This window comes from Geospiza fortis, unplaced genomic scaffold (genome assembly GCF_000277835.1).
Source record: "Geospiza fortis unplaced genomic scaffold, GeoFor_1.0 scaffold732, whole genome shotgun sequence".
Classification (NCBI taxonomy): Eukaryota; Metazoa; Chordata; class Aves; order Passeriformes; family Thraupidae; genus Geospiza; species Geospiza fortis.
In genome coordinates this window covers 871,825-894,458 of record NW_005054477.1, presented here as the reverse complement: position 1 = coordinate 894,458, position 22,634 = coordinate 871,825, and the positions used below count along the sequence as shown (strand labels likewise).

The window sequence follows — 22,634 nt, the reverse complement described above, 5'->3', positions numbered from 1 at the left end:
AGTGGGGAAAAATCCTGAAAATAATGTATACAATATGTGTGCATATATGCATTTGCATAAGTCAATTACAGTTGTGATGACAGCATCTTATTAGTATCTTATTAGTTTGTCATGACCAGGCTATATAACACAGTGATGTCAGACTACTACACCCTGGGGTGCTGTGAAAAGCAATAGTAAAGTGGATTATAGATGATGCTACTCCTCTGCCACAATCCCCAGAAGACTCAACAGCATGGTGAAAATCCTGTTCTGTACTGCAGAAGACAAAAACCCCCTCACTTTCTGCAGGGCTAGATTCCCTGAAACATTTGATGCTAATTTGCAACAGACTTGAAATATCAGCAGAAAGTTGGCTGCATTCTGATTTTTCTGCTACCAGAAAAACAATGAAAATAATATTTTTTGTCTTCAAACAAGGACCGTGCAGTCAATAAACTGTCTCAGAAAACTTATGGCTAGCATCAGGTTGTGAAATGAAAGCTGATGTGTTAATGAAATTACTGGGAATAAACTGTTTTAACCAGATAAGATGTCAGGTAGTGGAGGGATAGAAATTACTCTCCCATTCAGAAAAAAAAATCACCTAGGGTTGGGGCCAATGCAGATTGTTAAGGTGAAGCCTGTGCTGTAGCTCATTTTCCAACTCTTACATCTTGGATTTTTCATGTAACAAAAACTTTCCCAAATGCAACCCCCCCCAAGCCCCAGTATGCACAATTAAAATTGCAATTGTAATACAGTTGTTCTACTTATAAAGGGTTGGGATGTATTACTCAGTATTACAGCATGTGCTCTTCATTGTTAGAGAAGATCAGAAGAGTCAGAAATTTTGGCAATTCATTATTTTAAACATTTAATTTACTACAAAGAATCCATGGAAATCTGTTATTGTTCATTAAGGATTTCTCAGTAATTTAACAGTGTCTTTAAAACTGCTTGCAAATGAGACCCAACTCCTAAAGATATTAACACTAGTATTAGATTACTTAATTTCAAGTATGGAATCCTTAACTACATCTTCCTACAGGTGCAGAAGTCCTGAGAAATATTTTGTAACTTGTCCTGTGGAAAGAAAATTTCTCATGTAAGTTTTTATGGACACTTCTGGACTTAATAACTATTATGTGGTAACTGCTGATGGCAAGGCACCACCTTTGCTAAACCCTGGTTAACAATGTAAGAGCAAGAATATTGAGAAGCTTCTCTCCACGGGCTAAGGCTGACAGAGGGACACTTCTACAGCATCAAGAACCACAGAAGGTGGGAACCCTCCAAGGAATTCATCAGGTTAAGGAAAGAAGATGAGGTGTGTATGGTAAGGAAAATATATAGAAACATGTATTTAATAAAAGCTGGTCTCATCAGCAGTGCTGAGAGTGGAGTAATACATGCTCTGAGCAAATTCTAACCCATAGTAAAACCTTACCATACAACCAGTACTGCCTTGGCTTGTGTGCCATTGCTGCAAGGGCAGTGCAAGATTAATCTGATGAGCTGAATTTGGCCTTGTATAGGGGAGCGAAGTACCCTGCTTCATGAGTAATATACTACAGCTTTCCTTCAATGTAACTCCTGTCCTTTTCTTTTCTGCAAGTATGTTGCTCTGGGGACTAAGCAGTCAGGCAGAAAACTAGTTTCTAAATCATTACACAGCAGCACTGAGATGCCAGTCAGTCTGTTTTTCTCTTTTTTTTTTCCTCCACTCCATTGAAGGCCCATAAAGATAAATTTATTTTCTGTTAACACCAATATACAATTTTTAGAAATAGTCTATTCCAAAACAATAAGATTTTTTTCTTTTTTTTTTGCTTTCCTTCATGTCAGTCAGAGTCGTTCATTCCTCAGATAAACACTTTTGTACTTTCCATCCCCTTACTCCTTCATTTTCTCTGTGAAATTGTTTGAAATTGCCATTTTCACTTCAAATGCCAGGGAGACAGCACAGTGCACTTCCTAACAGCTGATGTGAGATACCAACTTCTATCCTCAGTTAAACACATAAAAGCCCATATGCTTCTTTTGATCATGAGGGGAGAAAGGAGAAATTCAAAGGAAATTTGATATGCAAACTACAGACAGATGTGGCACTTACACTGTGATTTTCAAAGGGATCTAAATCTACATTTCATCTACTTTATGAGAGCAGACGTAATAGCTGTTCCCAGTTTGCACAGAAGACAGTTTTACACAGACTAACTGATTTGGGATTCATTTGGAACAGGACTGACAGATTTGCCTATAAAGGGTAATGGGGCAATTCCCTTCTCAATTTCTAAAAATGAGAAATAGCAGTTTAAATCAGCAGTAATACATCATTGAAAAATCAGTTTGTAAGAAAAAATGAAATCCATTGTTTTGAAACTTTGATTTAAATAGTGGAATTGCAACAACCTTCTATGTATGTGCATTTAAAGGATTTTAGACAACATACACATTATTCAGAAGCTTACATTTTAATTCCCTTTTTTTACCTCTATAGATCATATCTATACTGTTTGCTTTTTCTGCTCACTGAAAACAGTCCTTTTTCCCAATTTCCTAAGTACAATTCACCACATTTTGTAATTTATTTTTTTTTTCTTTCATAGCTTAAGCCTTATGTAAAAGGGAAACATTTCTGGTTAACTCACAGTGATGTTACCATAAAAACTCATTATTTTCTTTTTATTCCTAATTTATTTTCCCCCTCTGCTACCTTTTGCTATTTATCTTTTCAACCATATTACTTGTATTTGCAAGATGTACTGGGATAGCACTTTATGTGAGAGATTCACTGTTTAATTATATTAAATGTATAGAGAATTACAGGTATCTCAGTTAATTTGCAATGGAGAAAATCTCTGGCAGATTGATTCAGACAATGGGCATCTGCCAAGCCAAAAGAAAGAGTCAAATTGTCAGAGTTGAGTACTGCTTCTGCATTGGAATCTCTTTGCCAAATGGGCTCATTGTTTTCCCTAATACTCAATCTCTGAGAAAGAAGAGAAGGAAAAATGAGGAAAATGAAGGGAAAGGGGGAAAGGAGAGAAGGGGGGAAAGCCTGTCCTCCAACCTGAGGAACATGGTCAGAATTTCTTTTCTGAATGACAAATACAGATTTCATACTTTGCTATGAAAGGCTTGAAAACATTGCAGGAAACATACAGCTGCTATGTAGGCAATAGCTACAGATGCTTCCTAAAAGCTTGTCTTTATATGCTTTGTACTAAGATATGTTAAATATTCTCAAGTATTTTATTTATATATCAGTATATTAAAAACTATTGAGGGATTTCACAGAAAGAAAATTCTATTCTACCCTTGTTGCACTGCTGTGTTTTCAGTATCAACTCCAGCTCATACTCTGAGAGCTAAAGTACTACAGCCCTATTCCAGGGCCAAAGCCTGATAATGAATTTAAAACAAATCCCTTTGTCTGTGAATTAAAATCTTTCCTCATTTGCTAATTACTTTTAAGAAGATATCCACGTTTTGTTTAAAATAAAAAAAAGAACAAAATGAATGGATTTTTCTATACACTGTCTTCCACATGACTCAGGAAAGTTTCTGAAGAGGAGAATTCTTAAGCATATTTTACTTTGACAACCCAAAAGATTATGTTATAAATGACTAAACAGAGGACAAAGAGTCTGTGTAGGAGTCTATGTATTGAATAACAATAACTTGAACAAGAGGAAGATTCACTGTATGAAGAAATAAAAATGGCAAAACTAGAATTCCTCTGAGGTAGATGCTTAACAAGAATAAGTCAAAGCCTGTGGATTCATGGTGACTGTACTATAACATTGTATATTACACTACAACATAATTAGTGCTTCTTAATCACCATCACTTCTTTTTCTCCCCACTGGTGTTTCACTGACAGTTTAAAAAGAATTTTACATAAACACAGAACTGAAAACACTCTGAACTTCTGTACCAAAATGTTATCAGAAGTTATCAGAGTTCTATGATGTGGATGGACAATCTGATGCCTGTGATAGATTGAGATACAGATATTGTTTGCACATGATGAGCCCTGTCTCCAACACAACCCATTTTTGGATTTAACTAACTGATAACAAAGAACTGTACCTTAGTAATGTGTTTCAATACAGAGGCAATGTGATTCTGCACTGGTAATTTAAACAAGCTATATTAAAGGATATTGTACCAAAATATTAACTGCTAGCTCTGGGATTTGTTGATTGCAAAGCTACTTGTGGCAATAGAGAAAGGCATCAGTCAACTTTATCTTCAAATAGCAAAATCATTGGAATAAATTTTTCTGCATGTAATGAAATAGCCTTAGCATGGGCTCATTCACTAATAGAAATCAATAATACACCACTTCCCATCATGTAACACACAAATCATTATGTGTCATACTCCTCAGTCAGAATAATACATTTTTATTTGAAACTGAGATCTCATCTATGGAAAATTTTACAGGATTATAAAGAATATTTTCCCAGTAAATGAGAATATACTTTAATTTCTTTTCCTTTGCAATCTAACTGAGAATCCTGGCCAGAAAATACTTGTGAGAAAAATTCAGAACAGTTTATACTTATCAGTATGCTATGCATATGCTGAATTAGCACCATCTGTTTTCAACAGATATCAGGCTACTTTGCAAACTTTTGGCAACAATTAAAAAAAAAATCTAAAAAATAATGAAACAATGAACACTAACTCCCCTGTTATCTTTGAAAGAAACAAAATATCATGCTTGTTTCATAGGGAATGAAAAAAAAAAAACCAAAAAATAAAACCAAACCACAAAACCAAACAAAAGTGGTGTGAGAAAATCTTGGCTTTTTCTGCCTCTCCTTCACTACAGACTTCCTCCACAGGACGGGAGCTGGCGAGACACCACATGCTGTGCCACAGCCCTTGTTTGTTCACAAGAGTGAGGATTCATCTGCCCAAGCACAGGCATCATGTGCAGAGTTAATCTGAGCTAGTCCTCCAGACTACTGAACTGCAAGAAAGTGCCATTTTTCTTCAGCTCACTCCATAATCACACCTGTTCCTCTTGACAGCTGTGGAAACAGCCACATATAACACAGATGCCACCAGTAAATATCTCAGGACAGGAGGTCATTCCCCCTCACCACAACTTGAGCAGTTTCAATTCCTGCATTTGGCTCCTGTGCTTGAAGCAGAGTTTTAATCCTTTTGTTTTTTTGCAGGAATCTCACTACCTCTTCAATTCTTCAGAGATTACACCTCTCCTCAGCAATCAAAGGTTCTGGGGTTGGCTCAGTTTGATCATTCAGGCAATATTTACTTTATTCTGTGCTCATGATGCTTTACTTCCCCAGTCTAAGATTAAAGGTGGCAGAGTGAGCAGAGCCCTGATTAACCACTTTCTCTAAAATGTGGTTCATGCTGGGGAACAATGGCCATGTAGCTGCTGCTGTAAGGCACAGATTAGACAAACTCACCAAGTGTCCACCTGCCTAATTCAGGCCTTTCTACAGCCAGCACAGCAAAGCCTTCTTTTTGTCCTTTCTCCTCAGCCCTGGCTTCATCCATACTGCTGTGCACCTGCAGAATGATCTGCATCAAATTCCCCTCTACTTTTCCCAAACCTTCCTTAAAATTACCAATACAACATATTCTCTTGGTGGAAAGCATATTTCTGACTCAGCTCTGGTACTATATACCATGGTCCAAATATTACACACTGATAGAATAGAGTAGAATAGAATAGAATAGAACAGAATAGAAAGTAAAAGAATTTTGAGAAACTCTCCTTGATTGCTGATACTCACCAGCTATCAGGTCTTGCAGTAGTCTCTGCATAAGCCCCTCCACCTCAGCTAAAAAAGTTAATTTCTCCTTCAGTTCATGTTGCAAATATATTTCTCTCTCTTCTATGCAGTTTCTCGATGTTTCCCTTGAACTTCCTTCTGCCTGAAACTTTCCTTTCCTCTCCCCCTCCATCCCTCATTTTCTGAAACATAAAAATTCCCCCTAAAATACGCTCAGTTGATCCCAGGGCAGGCGTAATCCTCACACCTTTTAAAGAAATGTAGTTGAACCTGACAACAAACGGAGTGGATCATCTGCCACAGATGGCAAAACTTAGGAGGTGTGAAAACTACTCACAGTATGTCCGGATTTTCCATTACATTTTTCTACAGTGAGAACATGCAATAGCCAGACCACACAAAACTCCATATTCCTATTCTTATTCTCACATGAAAATGGCATTTCCAGTTTGATACAAATCCCTTTCTAAGTGACACAAATTAAACAAAACCAAATATACCTCACCCCTAACCTTCAAAAAGCCAACTTTTTAAAGAAAGCATTTACACTTGAATAAACACATACAGAAATCTGCTATACTGATACAAAAAAGAGCATCTTCTCATGGAAGAAAAACAGCTTTCTCTCTTTAAACAGATACCAAAGTGAAACAGATTACCTGTCTTTTTTTTTTCAAAAAAATATTTTAAAATATATGAAACCATTTTTTCAGAATTTGCTTTTTGCTTGGGATTTTTTGTTTGTTTGTTTACTTTCATATGTGTTCTACTTTCTGTGGATACTGCACCAGATTTAATCCATGCAGCCAGGACAGAGAAGTGACAAATGCTTCATCATTTGTATTTAAAACTAGATTGGACATCCACTCCATCTCTTTGCCAAAGAAATCCAGACAAGGAACTCAGTTTGGTCTTGATTAGCTCAACTGAATAAAACTGAGTTTTTAGAACATCCTTTTTCTCTTCTTTAAAGGCACATATGGAGATAATATTTATATTTATTATTTTAGTAATTATTAAATATAATTTCTTATACTAGCACTGTAATCTACATTCATTTTCAGAGGAGGAAGCATTCCACTCCTGGATAAATTGCATCAGATGACAACCTTATATGCAATGTGATATTTAATGCAACTGTGTAGGGCTGAGGAAGAAGAAAGCAGTAACCTTTAATGAATTTTCCTCCTCCTATTTTAATAGCAATTATACTATTTTAGAATCATGACCTTCCTCTTCCCATTTCTGCTTATTGTGACAAGCTGGACAGGAAGACAGAAAGTTGGCAAAGGCTACTTTTTAACACTAATGAAGCTAAAGATTAAGATAAGGCAGCAGAAAAAAAAATGTGCCATTTGCAGTTTCTAAACCTACATATGTAACAAAAAAAAATTTAAAAAAAGGAGAAACAGAATTTAATGCAAGAGCAATATTTCAAGACCTGAAAGAAAAAGAAAAATTCTTATAGTTGGCCTGGAATCTAGGATATATTTTCACTGCATGTACAAAAGGAAAAAGGCTCTTTACCCCCCCCTCATTTTCAGAACTCCTGTTCTTGTTCTAAACCATTCTTTGTCCACTGCTGCCATAGATTTAAAAAAATCCAGATAAAAAATAGCTCTGCTTGATTATATGCATATGGACTATACCAATCACCCTAAACATGCAATATGATGTTTCTTATTAAAGAAACACAGGAAATAATCATTAAAAGATGTTCACAGGATAATGACAGATTTAGGTTGGTTCCCTTCTCTGTTGTTTTCTATGTGGTTTCTTCACTGTTTTAAAATTTCTAGCAAACACAGAGTATACAAAGAAAAGAAAATTAATGAAACCCTGAAATATTTGTAATCATCCAAATGCACATTCTAGACCAGTGGAAGAGCAAGAGCTAAAAAATTAGTCCAAACCATTGAAAACTAATGCCTACTGAATATATTAATGACATCTTATCTTCACAAAGCATCACGCTTTGCAGTCATGTCATTCAGTACTTTTGGGTCCAGAGATGTTAACAGAAAATCAAATTATTGTTCTCAAGTCTCAAATAGTTCAATGCTCACTGTACCTGCAACAGCTTGAGGCACAGAATGGTGATACATCCCCTCACAGGTAAGAAATGGCAGCATTTATGGGTTCAGAGCAGAACTGAACCCATATGTTTTGAAGTTTAATACTAAATTATTGGTAATCCTATACTTTCAGCAGAAAACTCACAACAGATGACAAAGACTTTCAGAAATTATGAGCAGAAACAGACAGAAATATTTGAAAACATTTACATGTTTCTACCCGTTATATAATTACAAAATGTTTAGCACAATGAAGTTAATACATACTTTATTTCAAATTTCTACTTTTTGTCAGCAGGACACCTTTCTTGATTCACCTTATTTCTTAATTTATTACTAATTTGTCTGTGTAATATATCAACATGGTTAAGCTACACATCAAAAATACTAAAATAAAAATATAATCAAAAATTTGATGCAAAAATGAGACTTCCAGAGTCTCAGCTACTATATTGGTCTCTCCAGTTCAATGCACACATTTAGAACTTTTCTATATATCGAACTCTTCCAGGCTTTGAAGCAAATGGAGCTGATTATCACTGTCTGTCACTTTCCCCATTCCAACATTTACTTTATTGACTGTACTGTCCATATTTCCAGAACAAGTCAGACAGAAAATCCTTCTCCATTAATAAAAACATTCAGTTGTTGTTGTCATTGTTTTTAAAATATTTCCATTAGGAATGGGTAGTAGAGGGAATAAAACTCCATAGTTGTCTGGTTTTTGATTTGGTGGGGTATTGTTTTGATTTTTTTTGTTTTTTGTTTTTTCTTTTACATGACATAGGAAAAATATTTTTAAAGATAATCTCTACCTATTTTTTCAGCTTGAAAATGGCCTGGTCCTTTTTTCTTTCTCTCCAAAAACTGTTACTGTATTTTTTTCTCTACCGTACAAAGCTCCTTTCTTCCTGTGCAAATTTTGAACTTCTTCAATATAAAATTAAGATTTAAAGGTTAGTTTCCACTATAACATTTCCAGCAGTAATATTTCAATCATTTAGAGGAATAGCCTTCCTTCCTGATCCCCACATTCTGTCAATTTAGGGGTTCCATTTTTTATAACAATCAGAACTGAGAAATCTTGTTTTAAAGGTAGTGCAAAAAATTCCTCATATTTGAAATAGTGGAATTACCAATCCAAAGAAAAAATATTAATTTAATTTCATCAAGGCATGATCCACAGCTGACTGAATTAACATAGTGTATAATTAATTTTTGAGAATTTTATATGAACCATCAGATTAGTGATTCTACAACACAAGCACAAGCCTCTGTGGTTTCAAAAGTCAATGGAAATACTCAGATCTGAACATCACAGTAGATTCATCATAATAGACCACAAAGGGTTCAGCAGCAATGCTGTAAACATTTTTTTAATCTTCCCAAATGGAGCAAAATATTACAACATTAAGATAGTAAAATTCATGTTCTAAGAAATTCCAAAATAAAATTGCATTAATGAATGCCAACTAGAATTTGGGATTCTGATGTAACTTAAAAGTGTTTTGACAGTGCTATATCACTTGTCCTTCAATTGTAGCTTCTTATTATGTGTCTACAAAACACAGAAATATTTTTAGGTCAGATTTTCTGAAGAAGTATTTCAGAGAGAGGTTTTACAGAATACTATCACTGGATTTTGGGGAATTTTTTTTCAAGTCTAGCTACCCATAGCATCAGAAGGAGAGACATTTTCTAATCGATGAGTTAAAAAATCTAAAATACATTTATAAAAGATTTTTATGTATAATGGTGATAAGATATTAGTAATTTAGAATCTATATATCACCTATGAGCTACAAGCACCCAAAAAAATACCAGGCCTTTTTTTTTTAAACAATGATTTCTTAAAATTTAAGCGTATTAAAAAAAAATCTAGAAAATTGGAGGAAGTTCTAGCGGAAAAAAACAACCCAACATCTCAAAACTCCAAATCCCGCAATTTCCCAAATTGCTCTAACCTAATTACAGGGCTTGAGAGCTTAATGGGGGGCATAGACTGGTGTTTCCTGAACTGTAGTGTGTATTTCTTTATAAAGCTGCATAGGAAATGCTTTAGGAAATGTAATTTGTCTCTGAAGTGAAGCAGCACAGGAGTTCGAGTGTGTCTGCACTCGAGCTAATGAGAACAACAATTTTCACTGGAAGAGAAGGACTCAGATGGGAGAGTCTCCCAACACTTCCTACCCTGTTTTATAGCCACACAAACCATTAAATATGTCATGTAGAGATCCCAGTGTAGGCCCAGTAAGATGGTCAGGGCTTGAGGGAGAGTATCTGTTCAAAGAAGGGAAATTAAGGCAACTGAGCTTGAATAAAACACCAAATTCCTGTCTTCCACTCTAAAATGAAGCAGCACTGAGAAGATAGTCAGACTCTTCTAAGGGATGTGCAATGAAGGACAAAAGGCACAAGTTGCACAAGGGAAGTGAAGTGCTCTTCAACATGACAGCAGTGAATTTTCAGAACAGAATGCACAGAGGGACAGTAAAATCTCCATCCTTTGAGATTTTCAAAATTCAACCTGACAAGTCCTATAGACATCTGATCTAATGTAGAAATTACCCTAGCTGTGAGGTCAAGGTGGGCTGTATGACCTCCACAGCATCTTTCCAACCTGATTTTTTTTGTCATCTGTGATGAATGAGGAGTTTAGAGAGGAAATGTTTTCAAAATATTAAACAGACACCAACATCTTAATGGGTATACTGCTATGATGCTGTGTAAGGAGTGAAAGATTAGGAACTTCAATATTTATTTTAATTAAATTAAAGCTTTGGTGTCCCATAACGGCAGACTGTGTGAGATAAAAGTACCCTCTGGAAAAGCCATTTGCTTTCTGACATATGTGTATGTGTGTTTGTGTGTGTGTCTGTATGTACACATATGGTAAAAATGCTACTTCTCCAACATCGTCAAAACTTCTTGTTTTCCATCATGAGTTTTTGGGCCAAATGATGAAGAAACATGAAGAAAAGAGATAGAATGTGTTCCTCTTCCTAGATTATCATTCCTCAGACAAGCAATGCTCAAACAGGCTGTAAGAACATAAGGGCTCAGAGCAGCCTACACTACCACTGTCACAAGAATTACTTTTACTGCCTAAAAAATATCTGAAGGCATTACAATAAAATTCTCTATACTACAGTGTACCTGATCAAATGGGCAAAGCACAAAATTACTTATTCTATTCCATTTTTCCTAGAAGACATTGATATTGCTGCTGTTGGTTATAACTTAGGAATCATAAAAGGAGCATCAATATGATGTAAGTGATTAACCCAGGCAGTAAAATTTCTAAAAAAAAGACAGTAATTGCCTCTAATGTCAACTCAGACAAGAAGCATAATTTCATTTCCCTGTTGCCCTCTTGCATTGTATATATACAGCAAAAACAGAGCTATGAAGGAGGTTGCAGAAAATGTATTCCAGAAACAAATGAAGTAAATATTATCTCCAAACTTACTTATGACTTCCTGAGTCTTATGTCATCATATTTCAATAATGCTATACAGCAGCTGAAAATAAAGTCTCAGTCTTGAAATAATCTTCCCTACATTAAACTTAAATTTTAGGTGGGTAACTCTCCTGATTCTCTCCATCCATCACCCTTCCTGACTATCTTTTCACCTCTGGCAACTGCTGAGTGTCTAAATCAAGGAGTTATCCAGACTTAGAGAAATCAGACCCGTTAAACTTCTCATCCCACACACAGACTAAAGAAATCCTCAGCATATAATCCTCCTTCAGACCTTCCTCCATACTGGTTATTAAATTTCAAACCCTGCCTTCTCTCTTAGTTGCTGGCTGGCCCATTTAGCCTGCTTGGCCATAATGCCCCAGAGAAAATGCTTGCCAGGCAGTGTAAGAGCACCAGCACACTCGATGCTTGAGCTGGATTTGGCATCAGCAAACAGCTTGCAAAGTGAGTAAGGTGGGATAATCAAAGCTGTATTTTGATAGGAACCACTTAGATTGGATGAGAGAGAGAGTCTAAGAAAGACCAGCTGGGAAACAGAAGTAGGGTTTAGCAAGGAGATTTAGAGGGAAGATATGGACAGATGGAGAATGTGAACAGAAATTGAACTAAGACCCGAATTCATGATGTACAAAATGCATGAAGTTCTGAAGGAGAGCCAAAAGGCAGGCTTCCTCTGCAGTCTCACACCAAGGGAGAAATTTCAGGCTCTGCATCACAATTTCACAGAGATGTCTAAGCCATATCTTGTGATAGACCTACCCCTGTATTTGGAATTTCCAAAGAGTTGACTTAGGCAGCATAGCCCTAACCAACCTGGCTACTGGTAATTCCTCTCTTGTATCTTCATTTTAAATGGAGGGACTGCAAGAACTTACCATGCCATTATGGATTCCACTGCCTGAGCTGAACATTGCAGCAGGTAAATCACTTTTTTTACCAGAGTTCAGCTACTTCTTGGTAACAAAATTGAAAGTTATTTTGAGACATTGAACTGAGAAGATAAGCACAAATGAAAAACTTGCTCTCTCCAAGTGAGCTTTGAGAACTGTCAACAGGATAACTTCTGAAATTCTGAATTGACATCAGCAGAGTCAACATTGTCCTGGAAATATGAAGTTTGTCTGCTCTATGATGCCCATCTATCAGCAGCCATTCATCTTAAAAGCACACTGAAGAGACCAGAAAATAGTGAAAATACTTTTTATAATGTTTCCGTGAATTAAATGAAAGTTATTTTAAATTAATATTTTTAAATATTTTTCTTTAATTAAGCTTTAGGACCTAGAAAACAATTTATAAACCTAACTTTAACTGAATCATAATTTTTTTCTGTGCAGAATTGATAAAAGGTAACTAGTACATAATCAAGAAATTCACTGTTTTGAGAGAAAAAACAGGAAATAAGAACACAGAAGAATCAGAAGACAGGTTTTTTGAGTGATCATGGGACCAGAAGCAGTCTGAATCATCTAGAACCTTACTGTAGTCATTTGAGAAATGAGTGGGATTAATATTATTCTAAAGTAAAACCATAAAATAACTGGATTAAGTACTGTTCCCTTGGAATACTTCTGCCTGCAGATTATAACAGGAATATACAGTGACCAGATCAGGTGGGATTTTTCACCACCAGTATCTAATGTTAAACATGTTATTTCCAATCCTTCATACCTTAGGCTACGTTGTGTCAGCCAAGGAAGACAAAACACTTCCAGGCTTCAGAATAGAAACTAAAATAAGGAGTAAATGCCACTTCAGCTAAGGGATGGAAGGAACAAAACAGGGGACATTTTGGCTATTTGATTATGCCTGTCCCATCTTTTAAATGAATATTGAATTAATTTAAAAGATTAAATTCATAATAATTCACCCATATTATGGAAAGGGCCATATATATCTGAGTGGTTTATTTACTCAGCACTCTGTGGCAAATGCTGTATTGATACAGATTAACAGCAAAGATGTGCATGATATGCCAGAAGAGTCATAAATACTAAAGAAAGTTGTATTTAATTTTAGAATTTAATTTTTAAAGATAATTTTATTACTCATAGTGCTCAAGATATTCTTGATTTGGAAAGGAAATCAGTCATGTAAGTTATCTAACCCTTTATGGTATTCCCAATATTCAGATGTAACACAGTTTCACTAAAATATATCAGTTCTAAGACATCTGTGCTATTGCAGTTATAAAGTTCATATCTATTAAATATCCCAGGCCACAGATTGAGATAATCCATCCTGTGTCTCTACTGGATGTATAGAATAGTTAATATTTGTCCTATTTAAAATAATGTTTAACACAGTGAAAGACTCTTATCTTGTCCAGCTTTGGTCTTCTTTCTAGATCAACACAGCGAGATCCTTCAGAAAGCTAACCAACATTGTCTAAATCTTTTATCCTTTCTCTTATGCTCAACTTTCAAACATCTCATCCTCTCACTCTTCAGTGGTGCTCAGCTAAACTGCATTAAGCATTAAAGCTGAAGTCTCACCAGCCACTGAGCAGGGCAGAACAACTGCAGCATGTCTCCTACACAGGCACCACTTGTCAGCATTTCCCAAAACACCACTACCTTTCCTGCAAGCACTTGATATTTTTAAGTCATATTACATCTGAACATTTACTGCTACGCTGGACCATTTTCACTTCTGCTATTGCCGAATCAGCAATATTCCTGTTTTGTCTTCTTTTTTTCTTCTTTACCTGTAGTGTCTGTATTGTTATTGAAATTTTGGAACATTGCTCTGAATTGCAATTCTGCTTTCCAAAGTAATGCATTTCCTATATCAGTCTAAAAATGCTATGAGTCATTTCTTCATACTTCAAATTGCAAATTGAATTATTAAAGAGTAAAGCCTATGACAAGTCCCTGTTTGATACACTTGAAACTGCTTTCCTATTTGACAGTGGACAAAGACCTAAGATATTCACTATTGACCTAAGATATTCGCTTCCAGCTGGCAGATAGAAAGAAAACTTCCATTTAAAAATCATTGAAAAAGAATTAGCTTAGCAATAATGTTGTGTTGGAGTAAGAATGTAAAGAAATGCAGTAGAAGGGATTATTTTTCTTAATATTTAATAATGAAATTTGATCTTGCAACAATAATATGCAAAACCACGTGTCTATCTTAACAAATTATTTTTAATACTAAATCACTGCAGAAAAGCAATGCCTGATTAGAAGGATTTTGAGCCTTAGAACAAAAGTAAAGTTAGAATTAACATAGGCAAACCTTATTAATTTAAAAACTAAGAAACAAGCAAATAAACAGTTAGTTGCTATTAGCACACATTGCATTTTTAAACACTGATAGCACAAGAGGATCTGGTCGAGTCAGGATTTCTACAGATAAGAAGCAAACCTTCAGAGATCTGGTATGAACTTATGAAGCTAATAATGCTGTGAAGAGTATTACAAACACAAACACATCTAGCTCAAAGATTAATGGGCTACCTTCCTGTCATCCTCTTGTAATTTTTATTTTTTGGGGTGATTATATGGGGTATATCTAGCTCAGCAAATATTTTTCATTTTTTTCCTAAGGGAATAATGTAGAGTTTTGAAATTTTTAGTATCTCATATGGTAAAAATAAGTTAGGAATTACTATAAACAAATTAGCCTTCTTCAGGAGAAACTCAGTAGAAAGCTCTGTCCCAAGTGTAACTCAAATGGGCTCAAATCCCAGCAGGGAAAACCATTCCAAACCCATGACTGGCTCCTTTTGGACAAAAAATGCAGTACAGCAGATAATTTATATCAGTTAATTTGATCTGTTGTTCAGCTTCTACTGCACCAAACAACTTGCTAATAAAGCACAGATAGCACTTTCTTTCTAACAAAGATTTTATAGACATTGTTCTTCTGCTCCTTTTGGAGAATGTACTTTTATTTTATCAGTATAGTTTTCAGAGCTTCAGTCAAAGATGCTCATTAAACTGTAGAAAGAATAAAATGCAGGAAGCCAGAATTATCAGGAAAGCATGTGAAAGAAATCCTCTTTGTTATTTCAGTCAGACAATTCCACTGGTAGAACTTTTACCCTCCTATTCATGTTAACTACAGTAATCTGTGGTTTGAGAGGAGATGAAGGTCTGAAGCAAAACAGAGCTGAAGTAGGCCAAACTTTGCTCATGGGTATGTGCCCCTCTGTCTTTCTTCTGAGCCTGCTTGGTTCCACTGTATAAATTTATATCCAGTATTTATTACTTTAAAACAAGGAACATGATATTTACCTATTTCCACACCAAATATTCTAAGTATTCTTAAAATGGATAACCATGGTAACCTAGTCTACCAGAAATGAACATAAATATATTATTGTGCCTCTGTTTTTCTTTGTCTTTCTGGAAGACAAAAGACTGAGGGATGGGAATTGTGGCCAGGGATGGTTTTCCTAATGTCTATATATGAGCCAGCTTGAGAGGAAGATGGATAAGCTGAAAGCAGATGAGAAAAGGCCCAAATGACATAAAACCAAGGCTCCTTGTCAACTCTGCCATAAATCTCATGCTTTATAAAAGAGTGTTAAGGAAAAAGAGTGAACACTATAATGATTTTCTATTATGCATGAACATCCCTTGGTTGAATAGAGAAGGTGTGAAACCAACGAATACAAAAGTATCGGGCAGAAAAGGCTGACCCAGTTAAATGTGCTTTAGAAAATAATGTTAATATGACATGTTGCCTAAATTTAGGGTATTCTGTCTCTTTGGAAGACCTGAGAGATGGAAAAAAGATGCTTCACTTCAGTCACAAAAATGTTATTCCATAGGATATATATAGGGAATACTTCACAGGAAACAGTAGCTTAAAATGTTAATAGGACTCTGTAAATAATTCAGACTACTGGTGGAAAAAAAATTAAATCTTGCTAAAACTACATGGTTAAATGAAAAGATAGATAGGTCCTATTTTATTATTTACACAGGGATAAGATTGTTGAGAATTGTTTCTAAATGTGACAGGGACTGTCTTTGTAACTCAGTTCCCAGTGAATTTGTTTGAAGTACACAAAGAAAGCATGTGACAATATTAAAGCACAAAAGAAAATTGGTGGGGAACCTTCCCTGGATTGCTGGCCTGCATTTAGTCTCAAGACAAGATTTCCAATCCATAAGCAATGGATCAGCATTCAGGCCTAAGTGTAGGGCCTGTAAGACCTCAGTTGCTAAGTGTATTAAGTGCACTTCCAGGCGTTCCTGCATGTGCAGTTCACAAACTGCATGGAAGCCATATGAATTATGCAAATCAGAATTCTTCCAGATCATTCTTTAGGGCTGGTTTATGCACACTCAAAATGAAGGACCAGTTTCCACCAGTGTCTGGAGAATTTTCATCAAACCACAGCCCAGTGATGTCACTTAAAAGCAAAGCTAAAAAAATAAAAATCTAAAATAAAAATTTAAAAATTTAGATACTACCAAAGATGGTTCCTCACTCAACAGCCATCTGCACTGAAACTCAAATAGCAGCTGTTTCTGCTAAAAGGTAATTCTTCCTTTATACAAAGTATAGATTTTGCAGAAACTAAAATATTATTCCCTTTTTCTGGGCTGAATCATAGAACTAAGATGGGAAATTAAAAATCATTGAATTAAGGCTTTTGCAGTACAATGATGTGACCACCTATGTCTCAGACCAAAAATCACTTCTGAATATTTTACAGTAACTAAAAAAAATATAACAAAGTTCCAAGCCCTGTTAGCTGGAATTAAGCTCAGATAACAAGAAACCAAGGGAAACATCTATGTCTTGTCCTTCAGCAGTAGAAGAATTATGATACCTGTCATTCTGACATGACATTAAGAAATGAACCTACTCCCTGCTTTTGAGGAACCTGAGCAAACAGAAATATCCACCTTCAAACAGGGTAATTATCCCTACCTTTTTCTCTCTATTCATTATCCATGGAGAACACTCCTTGCTGAACTACAAGTCTGGTGATCAGCTTAGTCCTGAATAAACAAGCAAAAATCAGATCATGGATATGATAGATGGAAGGTCTTAATTCTACTGGGAACAACTACCTTGTCTTCCCTTTTCAGTGTTTAGATGTACAGCATGTCTGACACTGCAAAGGTCACTTGTGGATGCCCCATCTCCCTGGAAATATTTAAGGCCAGGTGGGATGTGGATTGGAGCATCCTGGTGTAGTGAAAGGTGTCCCTGGTGGCAGGGAAAGTTGGAACTAGATGAATTTTGGAGTCCATTCCAACACACACCATTCTGTGATTCTGTGAAATCATTAAGTTTTAATCTTCTAGTTTTAAAGTTGAAAACTTCAGAATACCAAAGAAGATGACACACATTGTGTTAATAAAGCCATCTAAAATAAATTCCACTCCTAAACTCAGTATAATTGTGCTCTTAATATAGCAATAGAAGAAATCTTACATTTCTTATGTAAATAAAGACACATTTTGGGGGATTTCACTTGAAATAATTACTTTTTTTTTTACTACATTATGAAGGCTTGATTTATTTTTGCCTTACAAGTATGGTAAATCACACCAGATGAAAATGTCAAGAAAAGTCTCTCTTATTAAACATATTGATAGGATTTACTCTAAGTGTTAAAACTTAAATGTACAGTTTCTACCCTAAAGCTGACAGGCTGTTGACAGATGTGTCTCTGCATTAGTTTCACGAATACAAACACTTCTGCTGAGCCTGTGCATTGCTTAGCTGGGGATGCTTTATGTATGTGACAGGTCATGTGCAAGATCTTCTGCAATTTGCCTCATTTTAGCTGAACAGACATTTTGCATCCAAAGGCAAAAAGAAGACAACTCCCATCTTTAATTACACATATGCAATCTGTACAAGTGCCAAAGATGACTGTGACTGGCATGTGACTTGATTCTGTGGCACACTGGTGTAAAGCTATTTCTTTATTATGTTAGACAGGTACTCACAATTTTTTTGTTGCTGGTGAATGGATGAATTTCAATCTTCACTTCCAGACTCTACTGACAGCTCCTGGTGCTCTTATGGAAACCATTCCTATGGCTATTCACTCTATTGAACCCTACCATGATGTCTAATAAAATCAGTTCTGGGGAGCTCACTGCCACAGGGAGTGCAACAGACACAAAGCTCACAAAACAGCAAAATTTGGTATCTGCAAAATGTCAATTCCAATGGGTGGCTTTCACAACTTTTTCTGGTGCTGACAATTTACAATTCTTAATTTTTTCTTGACTCAGCTATACTTGATTGCTAATATATATCACTAATGGACAGCACATAAGAACTACAAAGCAGAACATAGTGGCAAGCAATACTTTTTCATTGGATGAATAGGAAGGCACCATCTATATTCTTTCTAGTGTTCACGTAGAGACAATGGCTATGACAGACAAGCAAGTGGAATTGTAACATAACCGCACAGAAAAATTTCTGTTGTCGAAAAATTAAATGTGCCACCACTAAAAGTAATGTTACCTGGATTTTTTTATTATGTGATTAGCTAGCAGGTTACTTTTCAGCATTTCACTTATACTAGATTAGATAAAATGTTGTAATGATTTCCTCTTCAAGCTGCCTTAAAAAAGAAAATAATATTTAATGCAACAGTTCTAAGACATATTTAATCATCTTAGTCAGAGTCTCCAAACCATCCTTCCCTGAAATGTTGTAAAAAAACCATTTTCTATTGGAAGAAGTGCATGACTGATGAAAGGGCACTGTCTGTGAAACAAGTTATCATTTCACTCTAAATCTTCAAAAGAGATCAGTTTTATTCTTAAAGTTCCACCAATTGTGTAAGGATCAACTTTTTTTGCTCAATTGTCATGAAAAAATTGTCTGTGAATCATATACATGAATACCCTTTTCACCTGCGATGTTTATGAATGCAGACAAAGACATAACCCTGATTCATGAACTATTAAAAAAGTGATGGGATATTCATCCATGCAAAAAATATTCATATACACATTCAGTTTCCTTAAGGTAGTGAAAGATCAATCTTTCATTTCCATTTTATTCTTTTATGTTCAGCTCTAGTAAATTCTCTTTTCAGAGTGAGCTGTTTTGTAAGTTTTTCTGTACTGAACTTCACTCTTTTGAATGACATAACTGTTCCCTTCTACCTTTCCATTTTTTAACTAGGAAATTAGAAACTCTAGAGGCACAAAAGCATGCACAGAGAATTAACAAGGCCCTTAGCTGTTGTGGGCACTGTACATACAAAGAATGAATAAAAAACAGTCCCAGTGCCAAAAATATTTCAAATTTAAGGCAGCATCTTACTTCCACACTTAGAAGGATAGTCCAAAAGCGATCCTATATTTAAACTTAAGTATAGCAACACCATGTGGCCCTAACAACAAAGATGTATAGTTGAAAAAATGTCATCAAGGTTTACACTTTGCCAAAAATGACACTGTGTGTATGCTTTCATGGAACTTCTGAATGTGATAAAATGTACAAAACAAATCACTGTCCAGTCTTTCCTGTGCTTCAAGGTCATACAGCCCTAAATCCATGGTATAACAAATGGACATGCTGGAGGGAATACTGTAAGTCTTGTGGAAACTAGATAACTTAGATCTTGTATTGTGGAACTCTTCTTCACAACATAACTTGAATGAATAATTGAGAACTGAAACTGATATAGAAACTTCAAAAGCAATTTATGCCCATTTCCAGATGCTGATGAGGTCAGTCAATTATATTCTTCAAGGATCACTGTAAATTTATTCTTTCTTGTTGGTCATGTACCTTTTTTCCTCCTTTAAACTTCATGTACCTGACCTCAGCATAAGCTATCTGAAACTCAGACATATTATGAACAAAACTCCATCAGAGTAACAAGCTTAATACTTAGCATCAAAGCTGAAGTCAACCAGAGCCAAATCAAACATGGAAGTCTTGGAGTCAACCATGGGAAGTTTACTTCATGGAAGTTTACAGAGTAGCTTCCTCACCCTCTAATACATGGCCAAGTTAGTGCAGTCCACTTTATATTTATGGAATTTTTTAAAATTTCCTTGCGCATGTCTGCTTGCACCCTACCTTCCATAAAGATGTCCCACTCCTTTATTTAGGCAGCAACTACTTTGAGACATTGGCTATTTGCTGCCTGATAGCTGCATACTAGTGAAAACCATATAGCTCATTGCTGTTTGGGCTCAGGGCAAAAGCAGAGAGAACATGTTGGTACAAAAAGAAACAATGGTGTACAAGCTCTTTGTTTTCATGTCTCATTAAAGAATAATGTATGTGTTCAAACTCCACTGTAAAGACCTTTAAACAATGAGTTGTTTATAGAATTCATCATCCATCATAGAACGATACAATTTATATCAAATATATATGTCAATCTCTGAAAGAAGTGAACTGAATAATTTGTTCTTAGAAATCATTTTACTATACTTTTACAATTATATTTTACAGTATTATACCTACTCTCTAATACTAAGTAGGACCCAACACTTTCTTACAGTCCATGAGCAATGTTCTTCAAGATGCTTGATGTTCCAACTCCTCTACATGAAACTTTAGTGCTCATGCTAGTTCCCCCACTGTGCTTATCATTCATTAGAGAATGATGTTTATACAGAGTGCCAATGCAATAACTATGGCTTTCCCTTCAAACTTCCAAGTACTGTTTTCCAAGCAATAACAGCATGGGAAGCATTTAATACTGCACAAATACGTGAAGCTGCAGGAACTACTTACAGTGGGAGCCTTGGAGGGTATAACCAGATAACGTTGCATTTGAAAGCCACCACAAATTATCAAACAGAGAGAACAAAACCTCTTTATCCTATCCAGCCTGTACCAATCACTGGTATTCACAGATAACTGAACATAAAAAATAAATATTGCTGAATGGCAACTCTTCCAGAGTTCTGAAACGATGCTGATGCATCAACTGACAGAAGGAAATGGTCTCAGATAAAAAGACAGCCAAGAACATATTATAAAGGTACTTTTTTTTTTGTCAAGACTTTTCCTCTTATTTATAAATATCAATCTGATTCCCAAATATGAAATCTTATTTCTCAAGGGAAAGAAATACTGCAGAAATGAAAATTTTGATCCTACTGAAGTCAGCGTCCTCTGACCCCTATAAGAAACAGCCCTCAAAACTTACCTAACTTCCTGATAATCTTCCTTATCCAAAACAAAAAATTAAAAATGGATTTTTGATATGAGACCTCTTGGTCTGGGAAAGATAAAAGATGTACACACTGGGACAGAAGATTATCCACAGAATCACACATGGCTAAGAAACCTCATGAGGGTCAAAAAGGACAACTAACTAAGGCAATTATAAATCTGGTGTTATCTGCCTCTCAGAGGGCACATGCAGTAATTTCAAGGTAAATGCACTATAGACTGTGCCACAAGAGCTGGATGTTGTATGATTAGAAAGGAAACGCTTTCAATTTTCTGAAGCATTGCCAGTAACCCCTACACTGGCAATGAATTGCCATATAAAGCACAAAATGCCATCCAAATTCTGAAAATGAACTTCTTGTGTTACTTCCTGACTATTAGTAATATGGGCTTCTCTGTTTCCTGGCAAAGCAGTGAATGAACTAACCATTGCTTTAGACAGCAGATATTCCTCTTGACTTTTCAGCAAGGTGTGCAAAAAGACTACATACACAAGTACTGGAAATGGGAGTGTCTGTCCTCATGCTGTACTGATAGCTGTAGAATTGCATATTATAAAAAAAAAAAGCAAGCAAATACTTCTTACCATAAAACCCTCAGTGTACTGAAACTGAGCTCTGGAACTGTCTTCTGCTGTGGGACTCAGGGGCTTAGGATCAGACATAGAGCGTTGCATCATCTTTGCTGTCTTTGGGCTTGATGGAGGAACCTTGGCCATGTCAGCATGCAGCATCTTCTGAGGGCTGATGTCATCAGTCATGGGTTTTTCATAAGGTACAAATGCTGACTCTATAACTTTGCTTGGTGAAACAGGTGAAATGGGTGAATAGAGAACTTTGGGAGATTTGGGAGGGGAAGGGACTACCTGTAATGTGGAGTCTGGGCGAAGGTGAGATGTGTAACCTATCTCTAATGGTGTTGGACGTTTTTTATCTTTCTGAGGAGATGAAGCTGACAGATATTGGGGACTTTGAGTATCTGATGCTGTCTCTGTTTGACATCCCAGACTTTCTCCTTTGTATGTCTTTTCTGGAGCTGAAATATGCTTTATGATTTCAACCTTAGCATCCCATCGGGCCCTGATTGAAGGTGTTCTTATTGTTCCTACAGGTTCTGTTTGCACAGAAATCTCTGCCACTGTCTGAACTGCAATACTAGATACCTTGGAAAATGGTT

At 35.8% G+C, this 22,634-nt stretch overlaps 1 protein-coding gene across 1 annotated transcript in view; it reads right to left on the bottom strand.

Annotated features, from left to right (window-relative positions):
• The window catches only part of PCLO (piccolo presynaptic cytomatrix protein), a 347,313-nt gene that overhangs the window by 144,517 nt on the left and 180,162 nt on the right, over nucleotides 1–22,634 (bottom strand). The window contains exon 9 of the mRNA XM_031063010.1: nucleotides 22,045–22,634. This exon is cut by the window's right edge and continues 1,392 nt beyond it. Coding sequence (XP_030918870.1) covers nucleotides 22,045–22,634 — 590 coding nt within the window. The remainder of the gene's footprint in view (nucleotides 1–22,044) is intronic.